Genomic DNA, 10,845 nt, shown 5'->3' with positions numbered 1-10,845 from the left:
AACTTAATTTGGATAAAAGGAGAAAAATTTTAACAAGCATAACATTGGAAATTTCATCAAAATCGGATGTAAAATAAGAAAGCTATGGCATTTCAAAGCTTCACTTCATTTCACAAAACAGTTATATGCACATCTCGGTCGGTATGCAAATGAAGAACTGATGACATCACTCACTATTTGTTTTATATTTTGTTATATGAAATATTTTTATTTTTTCGTCATTGTCATGTGAAAAGAAGTTTCATTCCTCTATGAACACATGGTATTCCATTATTTTAACATTTTGTGGTTCAGGCAAGGAGGTCCTCATCGTCAAATTCGTAAAAGTTGAAATATTGTGTAATTCAAACAATAAAAAACAAAATAAATAGTGAGTGACATCATTGACTCTATCATTTGGATGTAACTGGCTCGTTCATATAACTATTTTGTTAAAAATAAACGAAACCTTGAAATGTCATAACTTTCTTATTTTAAATCCAATTTTGATGAAATTTTCAGCATTGTGCTTGTCTGATTTTTCTCTACTGATCCATATTTTTTCCTGAGGTGGACTTGACCTTTAATGCTTTCATCTATCCAAAATTGGTTGATTGAAAAAAAAGGTCGCTGAAGAATATTAACGCTTGAGGCGAGATTAAATCCCACGACGGGAAGTGAATAAGAACTACGGTACTTTGACGCTTTAACTCAAAGTATACTATACTCCATCTGTGGGGACAATTTTGTTTCAACTGTAATTAAATGTTATATAACTACTCTTATAATTCAACATACCTGCTTTGGCATTTAAGATGTTGTACTCTGAGAGAAGCCGAGTGAGCTTTTCTTCCCTTTCTTCCTCTTTCAAATTTCCCAACCAACTATCGATGACCTGCAATGTCGCATTACGAATCACTGAAGGGCTCGATAGATCAATGAATCCAACAATGATATCATCACCAACACGAAGGGCTTTCCCGAGATCACGTGCCAACGGTAGACTTGTAACTTGAAGAGCGATGATCCTTATTTCTTCTTCTTCTGGTTGCCCACCATGTAGCTGGAGGTCCTCAAGATACTCTGAGTTTTGTGTCTCTGAGCTTCTACTTGAACTGTCATCTAATATTATGGGTGTAATTTCAATTCACGTACAGATGTGTCAGAAAGTACACCGACAAGGATATTTCATTAAATTCGTTTAATCTTTGGGCTATGTTCAGACATGTCAGACGATCTATTTGCATGAATTTGTATACTTTATATGAACAAATAATGCAATGTTAATTGGGAAAAAAATAGAGTTCACTTGAATTGAATTCAATAGAGGTGTGTCATTGTGCGTGTAAATATATTTATGACAGTAATATGTATTACTACTACTACTACTAACAATAATAATAATAATATAGACAATAATCATACACGTTTTTGCAATCGCTTTTCACCCTATTACCGGGGACTAACATGTGACGCTCAAAATCAAAGCGAGGACGTTTACGGGGATGGTCCTTTTTATCCCTTTCAAAAGGCCGCAAGATTTTTTTTCTTCAAATTATACAATTAATGTACTACAGATGTTTTATTCTTTGTCTTGGTTATGCTAAAATATGACTTTGTATTTTATTATCATGATAAGCGAGAGTTTTATTGTTTAATTATCCTTTTTATCATATTTTTTTCCAATTGCAATTGCAATTCCTTTTCGTTACCATAACTAAAACTTTTGTATTTTTGCCATTATTCTGTTGAATTCTTACAATATAATTTTTTGCATTAAAAGTACGGCTAGGCTTGGAGAACATATATATTTTGTTCAAGTCATTTTGTTTTGTATATTTCTAATTATGATTTTGTTTCTGAATTTATCATTTTTATTTTTTGGTTGCTAACGCAATATTTAAACAATTAAAAATATATTGATAATAATAAATCATAATTGTTATACTTACAGCGATACCAGTATTAATAGCTACAATCCTAAACCTATTCTTACCTACACCTATATTGAAAATCGACTCGAAAATTTCAGGCTCGCTATGAGTTTCCTCTGATCTGGTCCTTTTCACATGAATTCGCTTTGTTTGATGTGAAACATCTTCATCTGAAAAGGAATATACATGCATGATTACCAGAAATGTGAATAAAAGCTAAATAATGGTATTCCTTTTTAGCCATTGGGGACATTAGATTGTTAGAGTTGATTTTACTGAGTTTTGATATGCATTCTAGTGGAGGGTTTTTTTTAGTGCCAATATTGTCTCAGAATATGTTTTATGACATTCTTTTGTTTAAAATTAAGCTTTCAAATCTTTGTTCTTCATACCTTCTTCATTCTTCACAGTTCTAGCAGACTGGACAGATTCCCAAACACGTTTCAAAGTCTTCACAGCTTCATCTTCTGAAGTTTGGGATGCTTTCCACTTGGAAAGCATTTGAATGTTAGCATCTCTCCTATTAAACAAGCTCTTATGCTGAATGTGTTCAAGCTCTCTTTTCGTTAGACCAAGCTTTTCTCCGATCACGAAGAACTTGTTTCCTTTGATCTTCCGGGAGAATTCGACAAGAAACTTGTCCGAGATTTCACTGTTGAAGGTGTAGGAAATATTTTTTTCAAGAAGAATACATCAAAAAATCTATTAAAAAAAAATAAATTCACATGTGATTGTGGTATGTACGCACATTCAATTCACAACCTCAACGCTAAAAAAAAATTCTTTCTGTTCCCAGCGAAATAATGACACTGATGTACTGATATCCCGGAAAGCTTCTTGTTAAATAATAATAATATACAAGTAATAGTAGTGATAATAATAATAATGATAACTATAATAATAATATTAATACTAATGTTAACGATAATCATTGCAATATTTGAAGGATGATAACTATGATAAGTTCTCTGGACGACTCAAACTTTTGTAAATGTTTTCTTATATCTGCTTATACATGAGTAACTTATTTGTTTCTTTGTTTTATTTTGTTCATGCATGTCTAATTTAATGTTACACCAGTGAAAAACAAATTTCTTTGTAATCATGTTTACAAAGACAAAATATATTATCTTGTATATATCTCTATCATGTACCATTTTTCGTTTATGTTCCTGATATATATCAAATGTCCCATGTATTATAATGCCGTAACTTCATATCAAAAGTGTCTTCGATTTCATTGTAAAACAACTTTTTATTTTGTTCTTTGATGGCACAGCTACATCGATTGTTCTATTTGCGATTCTCTCCATCGATCGAATGACAACATGATCAAAATAATGTTTGTAGCAACTAGACTAGGCCAACTCACCCAACAGAGGAGATATCTTTTAGATGTAGATGAATCCAAACAAGAAGGTACATGTTGAAAAAAAAAATAGGAAGGGTTAGAGGTTAATTCATTTGTGGCTACTAGGCATGGTATGATAAAATATGTTCGTTCCAACGTGCCTGATATGTCTCTGAAATTGAATTGGTGGATTTTGTTACGGCAGAGGTATTAAATTATATAGCGCTTTATTGATGAGTACGTGACAGGGATTTTGCCATAAGTTATCCGATCTGTAACGTACTAAGAAACGAAGATTTAAATTCATATGTTAATCATGATATATAAACAAGATGTAGAAAAATATAAACATAATGTGATAAGCAATAACGAGTGTTGAATGACTTTTTTTTATTGAATTTCGTGCATTTTTAAGATTTCTAGAAATATTGAGCGAAAAATAAAATGACAAATTGGTAAGTTAATAGAGAGCAAACCTAATTCTAGGTCTTGAGTAGAAGACTCCAAGGATTTCATGAGTAACAGCAGGATTTCCTTTGCTTCTTGACCAGAGGGTTGCGTTTGTCGCCATTTTTTTAGCATGTCATAGAAAGCCTGCTGTCTGTCTCGGAATCGGTTGTATTCCATGACGTCTAACTGTTGAACTCGGAACCCAAGAGCGACTCCTAAATCATAGTACTGATTTACTGTCATCTTGTCAGCAATGGACTGGACATCAATATCCTGGAGGTCACTCCTTGATATTTCGTCAGCTACCCTAAAACACGGTATATCAAATAAAAGATTGCACTTTTGGTCAAATGTAAATCAGTTATTTATTGATTGTTTGGCGTAATCCAAAGTTCGTTTTTTTTTTGATGGGACATATTCGGCACTTCCATGACGGTGAGCCCCGCGAGCAAAGCTAGACATCAATTTCACAGCATATACTTTCATAAATATATGGATACGAAGGGAGAACTTAAGCCGGTTTTCGTTCATCAATGAAATGGATATCGAAGGGTCACCTTTTTTTTTGGTTTTACAGAGAGGTGTATTAAAGGATATAACAAATGTTAAACTTATAGCTTACGGTGCGAATGAAGGAGGTTGTAATGAATGCTCGGTCACAAGTTCACCTGTCGAAACAAAAAGTGTAAATTAATTAAAATTTATAGTACTTGGTCACTTGAACGATGATCAAAAAACAAATTAGGCGTTGTGCGTCGTCAGCAAAAATACCAGACAATTTTTAGATTTGATGGTTTCATTAGGGTTGGTTGGGTAACATGATTTACATTTCCTTTAAAAAACCTGTCCATTTAATTCAAATATTGAAAGCATAAACAAAACAGAAACATATTTTTTTCCAGTTTATCGTGCTAAAGGACAAACGAATAAACATTAAATTGCGTTGTTTCTAGTGAAACATAATAATAATAATTGTCGTGAAAAACATTGTACGAAGTCACGACATCAAGCTCTTCGCGGATAATCATATTCCCAATATTTTATTGAAAGTGTAGCAATGTTCTAAGATTCAACGCCAAAGGCTGACGGCTGAACCATTGACCAAACCTGCGGCTTAATGTCATACAATCCTGCTTTCCAGGTTTTATAAGTCTTCATCATTGATTACAAACATAATTCTTATCGAAAACAATCAATCATTATAGAGCAGACAGTATGTGTTTTACCTGAACATCTGATGACAAAAGCAAGAGATATTGAAATATCGATTTTTCCACTCTGTGTTATCATGATAGTAACCGGGAAATCTTGATCCTCATCACGTGATGTCACTGGTAGAACGATCATGTGTTTCAGTTTGCTTTGGATGTCTTTTAAGAGAAGAACCTGTAGTGTGTAATCAGAATGAAGTCTTGATTTGATCAAAGTATAAAGAAAGCACCTTTTTACAGGAATATGAAAAATTACCTTCTTGCTGGAAATGTCTTGATTGGTAGTTCCTCCGACCCTCTCCTGAAGTTATTTGGTTCTTTGCTCGATTTTTACTCGTCTAGTTCCACTATGAAACATAAAAATGCAGCTCAAAGCAAGCTCTCTCACAGGTAGTGTCTTTGTACCACCCCTATATTCCAATTGGCACCGATTAGATAACAACTATGATAATGAAGATTATAACTTCTACAATTCAAAGAGTAAGAAAGGAAAACGATTGTTACTTCTTTATCCTCTTATCTTAAAAATCGAAGAATTTTATTACAGATAAATATGCTGATAAACATTCGTCGAATTTGAAGCCGTATCCGAAAGAGACTTTAAAGTCATTACCACGCCAAATAATTCGATGGTGATAAAAATACGCCAAAAGTGTACCAAAGATCACTATCCCCTGGCATGCCTGGTAGACATAAACCGGCTTCACATCGACTATTCCTGTGATACAAGTCGCATAAATATTTATGTCAACATTTAACATTATTGGACAAATAAATTTCAGTGGTCGAACCGGTCTGAGTCCACTTGGGGTGATAGACATCTAATTGCAGTACTGACGCCGGCCTCAAACTTAAACAAGGAGGTGATACACATAAGCCGAGCCGCCTCACACTGCCAAAACTCTGGTATTGATTTAGCACCAGCCCGCGTGTCCACACGGGAAAAGTGTTAAACAACACCAGTTTCGTTTTGGTCTTACACCAGATAGGTGTTTAAACAACACAAAAATAATATTTAAACAGCATCGGTTTGATTCCAAACTGGAGTTGTTTCAATACTTTTCCGGTGTGGACATATATAGACTCCGGGCTGGTGTTAAATCAACGCCGGAGATTTTGCAGTGCATACATGTAAGCCGGCTTCAGTTCGCTTTGAGCGTATGTGTATCACCAACATATTAAAGGCATTGTTTAACTTTGTGAGCAGCCGATTTAAAAAATTCTCAAACCAAGATGAAACATGTGTACAAGTGCATGTATTAAATCTAATAAACCCTGAAAACAAGAAAGCTAGAACTAAAAGACAAACCCCGATTTCGCAAATAGGCGTCTTAAAGACGCCTCAATAGTACACATAAGTCTATGGGATGATATTAAGATGGTGTTTCCGGTCACTATATATTTCAATTTTTGAAGCACTTTATTTTCGAACGCAATTTTTATCTGGGCTTCATTTTTGTGACATATCACAGACACAGGTGACGAGTGTGACCCCCCCCCCCCGGGGGGGGCTACTTATACATTGGCGAGTGGATACCATGCGCGACCAAAAAAAACACGTAAAAAGGATGTCCTTTTCACGATAGGGCACCTTACGTATGGTAGTGGATCGTATTACCGAACACTTTTCATGAATTTGATCATATCAAACACATTATTCCAATAAAATTCACCAAACTTTCACCATAAATACACAAATACCTACAAATTATAAACATGCAGAATTTTTGCCGAAATTGTTTTTCATTTTTACGACATCAGCTTCCAATCGGACCCCTCTTCGCAAGTGAAATATTTTGGTCACTTGAAAAGGTATCGTATTACCGAACGTGTGTTTTCTATGGGGAAAAGTTGGGAAAACAACAAAGTCACTGATCTGCTGATAAGCTATTTTGACCATATTTTATTGTTTTGAGGATATAAAGACTTCGAAATTGTGTTTTTGATAATTTTTCATCATTTTTGTATTTAAGTTTCCTTTGGAAGGAAGTTGCAAAGGTTTGAGCGTATTTGATTATTTTCTGACGCATATGATGCGCGCGTTCGGTAATACAAGGCCGGTCGGTAATACACTCACTCACTATACATAACGTGATAAGGGTGTCAAAAACACAAAAATAATGAAATAATGAAATATTTCGCTAGGAAAATTACGTGTTTAGGGTCGAATATGCGGGAATGATAAAACAAAATTTAAAATATTTTATAAAGGATGTCCTTTTTGCCCCAAAACTTTGTTTTTAGAGTCCGATTTGCGCGAGGTGTAGAAAGTGGGGTCGTACTAAACCAAATAAGGTAAAGCCGACGACCGAAGGTCCCGTAACAATAAAACATTCCTGTACATTTGCCAAGAGTATCGTTTTGTTTCCAATACTTGTTAAGGGTAGGGTTTCACACGCCAATACTTGTTAAGGGTGTATTTTCAGAAAATGGAAATTACGTGTTTAGGGTGCTTTTCGAGACCCCATGGTCGCGCATGGTATCCACTTGTAAATGGAAGTGCCCCCCCCCCCCCCCCGAGGGTGTGACCTTCTAGCTCAGATTTTTTTAAAGTCAAACCAATGCTAACCAATCACTTTAACACTTCAACAAAAACATCCTTTTTAATCACTTACTCTTCTGCTTTCATTTCGATCATCACGAAAGGATGCCACACTAACATCACTCGATTTTGTCGCAATGTTGATTGGAACTGATGGATGAGCCTACCTGTACACCTGTTTTTTCCTCTTGTCTTTGAATCTCCTGTGAAATAACGAGTTGAAGACTTAATACTTTTGTATTATGCGGTAAGCCCAGAGATATCGGACTCAAAATACCAGTTGATGTAAGAAATTGGGATATTAAGAAGACAATAAGTGATTGGCAAATAAAGTTACACAATACACTGAAATATAATGCTGGCCTTTGAGGAACAATCTGAACTGTTTTCAATCTTCTATATACGCTGCTGGTCTAGGAAATTGCATAATCATTTCATTATTCCATGTTCCACGTAATTTTCTAATTTCCCTGAAAATAAAAATTAATAATTTGACACAAAGAGGAAATTTGTCTCACATTTAAAAAAAGAGGAATAATAATATAATGGCATTTAGGACAAAATAGAGAGTGGGCCTACACATTCCTATATCTCCAGATCTTGCTAATTGCCAATTGAAATAACATTACATGGGACCAGTTAAAGAAAATTGGGAGAAATATGATATGTCTAACTTAGCCTATCACCATGAGTTGGTGATACGTGGGCAAACACTAGAACACAACCACTGGTTTATTTCTGATAGGTGTTGTTCTTCTGTCGTTCCTCGTTCTAAGAAAGTCGAGAAATAAAATGCAGATTTTTTTTCGAAATCCGAGGCCAAACTTACATGTATTTCATCCGAGGACCATTATTCCTTCTGCCACACCGACGTAAACACCCAATCAAGGTAAATGCGGATAATTTGTTTTTCTGTTTTCGAAACGGAAAAAGCAAAAACAGAATATTGAGTGAAAACCGCTTCTAATTTCATTGTTACAAAGAGAAAAACGGTCGTTTTTTTATATTTTGGGTCAGAAATGAAAATATAAAATTAAAAATATTGAGAAACAAACTGTTTTTTTTTTTTCATTTTACTTTTTTTTAATTGTTTTTCCAGTTTTTTTTTCCTGCAAATTGAAAAAATAAGTAACTTTTATCAATTCAATTTATCGTTTTGTCATGTGAAAATTAAGAAATTAAATTAAACATTTTAAAATTTGTTTTGTGTTTCACAAATTGAGAATTAAACACCTTTTCTGATTTCGTTTTTCCGTTTTATGTTTTGGAAATCGAAAATTGAACACGTTTTCTGATTTCGTTTTTCCGTGTTTGCTTATAAAAATTGAAAATTGAACAAGCTCTCTGATTTCGTTTTTCCGTTTTGGCTTTTGTCAATTGGAAATCAGAAAATTCATGCCCCAACGTTAAAAAACGTGGCAGTCTCAAGCGGTTCCTTTGAGCAGTACATGTGGCTAGCACACCACCCGGCGCGCGCGCGCGGCGGCTCCCCATCCCTGCCCGGCCGCGCCGGCCCGGCCCCGCTAGCTAGCTGTAGGTGCCAGCTATAGTATTGCTATGCATGGCATGGCTAGTGATGAGCGCTCAGCTCAAAGAAACCGCGCCTTTTTAAATGTTGAGGACATTCTTCAATTTTCTGATTTTCAATTGGCAAAAGCAAAAACGGAAAAACGAAATCAGAAAGCGCATTCAATTTTCAATTTGTGAAAGCGAAAACGAAAAAAATAAATCAAAATTTAAAGTGTTTAATTTAATTTCTTAATTTTCACATGACAGAACGATAAATTGAATTGATAAAAGTTACTTATTTTTTCTATTTGCAGGAAACAAAAACTGGAAAAACAATTTTAAGAAAACAGTAAAATGAAAAATAAGTTTGTTTCTCAATATTTTTATTTTTATATTTTCATTTCTGACCCAAATTATATAAAAAACGACCGTTTTTCTGTTTGTAACAATGAAAATAGAAACGGCTTTCACTCAATATTCTGTTTTTCCTTTTTCCGTTTCGGAAACAGAAAAAACGAATTATCCGCATGTACCTTGATTAACACCCCTATATATCACACACTCGCTCACCCTTACTTGTAAATGCCCATGCGCCCTCACACACTTCAAAACCATCTATCCTATGCAACATGTTGTCCCTCACCTCTTCCATCCCTGGTAGGTTGGCATGAACATGAAGATGAATGTCAACATCTTGTCCTCTCTCTATGCTGTCTGGGATGTAAGGAGAGCATAGTAGTTTCTGTCGAATCACATGTTGTTCTAGAGGAATAAGTACCCACCAGTCAGCACAGTGTGTGATGTAGAGCTCGAGGTGTCTCTTGAAAACTTTGCAGTATGGTGGCTCGTCCGATGAGTTGGATGTTCTTCTTCGCGAAGTTACTGGTAGGTCTGGATTTAAGAAGGGACAAAAAAATCGTTAAAGATGTCTGTTGAAATGGTGAGAGATTCTCATCGTGATGATGGAAATGAAATGACGGTTTTAAAATATGGTAACCAAGCTTGATTGAGACAAATAATATTAAATATGCTGAGAATTTTGCATAGAATATATAAAATCACAACAGAAAACCTTACCCTTAACAAGGTCCCATACACGAGAAACGATGTCTGGTTTCACTTGATCTGGATTAATGACCACTGAAGAGTGTGGTATCTTGATCTTAACAGGTTTGAGGAGAATGAGATTTTGAGGATCACATCTGATCCCGTAACAAGCCACTGATTCATCTACGTGGAGGTCGATACCGGGTAGCTCTCGTAAGACTGTAAGGGTGATCTCACCCTTGTTATCATGGAGAACAGCGCCAGGAGGGATAAAGATGGACATATCATGGTCTCTTAAATCAACGTTGTGGTTGTTAGATGACTTGGCTTCAACGGAAAGATAACTAGTGCTTGGTGGTGCATCTAATGTTTATTTTTTTAAAATGGTAAAATAGCATTACAATATTACACTAGATGTTAAAATGTACATACAAATTTACGTATGAAAAAAAATATCCCTACAAAATACGGTAAATTACAGAATCTGCAATTATCATTGCGAATTTTTTAGTTACATGAACGTTACATTTTCCCATTCGTGTACACGTTTGGAACGGGTATCAAACACTTTTACTAACTTGAAATGTCAAACTAGACTGTAATATTAAAAAGAAATTTGTCAACTGAATGTTTAATACCTGGAGATGGAATCATTTTCATGGTGAGCAAAACAAATGTCGATACAAAATCTAGGGGGTGAATTTAATGAGAAGCAATAATAAATGCCTCACATTTCAAATCTTACCTTTTGAATATACAATATCCTCTACAGGTGACCTGAAATAAGATCAATAACATTCATACTTACTTCAGTATCTAACT

The 10,845-nt window shown here is 34.9% G+C and overlaps 2 protein-coding genes across 2 annotated transcripts; both read right to left on the bottom strand.

Annotated features, from left to right (window-relative positions):
• Positions 1–631: 631 nt before the first annotated feature.
• Positions 632–7,642, bottom strand: LOC121416617. Its single transcript, XM_041610103.1, has 8 exons — positions 7,541–7,642; positions 4,941–5,100; positions 4,337–4,382; positions 3,741–4,021; positions 3,286–3,301; positions 2,306–2,565; positions 1,976–2,083; positions 632–1,101 (listed from the first exon to the last, which is right to left on the bottom strand). The coding sequence occupies exons 2-8, from the start codon at positions 5,059–5,061 to the stop codon at positions 731–733; spliced, it is 1,203 nt and encodes a 400-aa protein (XP_041466037.1). The 5' UTR covers positions 5,062–5,100; positions 7,541–7,642; the 3' UTR covers positions 632–730.
• Positions 7,643–9,523: 1,881 nt separating this feature from the next.
• On the bottom strand, positions 9,524–10,807 carry LOC121417781. Its single transcript, XM_041611517.1, has 3 exons — positions 10,769–10,807; positions 10,054–10,386; positions 9,524–9,867 (listed from the first exon to the last, which is right to left on the bottom strand). The coding sequence occupies exons 2-3, from the start codon at positions 10,304–10,306 to the stop codon at positions 9,524–9,526; spliced, it is 597 nt and encodes a 198-aa protein (XP_041467451.1). The 5' UTR covers positions 10,307–10,386; positions 10,769–10,807.
• Positions 10,808–10,845: the final 38 nt, after the last annotated feature.

The sequence above is a fragment of the Lytechinus variegatus genome, chromosome 6, assembly GCF_018143015.1.
Source record: "Lytechinus variegatus isolate NC3 chromosome 6, Lvar_3.0, whole genome shotgun sequence".
NCBI classification, from domain to species: domain Eukaryota; kingdom Metazoa; phylum Echinodermata; class Echinoidea; order Temnopleuroida; family Toxopneustidae; genus Lytechinus; species Lytechinus variegatus.
The sequence above is the reverse complement of the archived record's forward strand: the minus strand, read 5'-3'. Positions and strand labels throughout refer to the sequence as shown.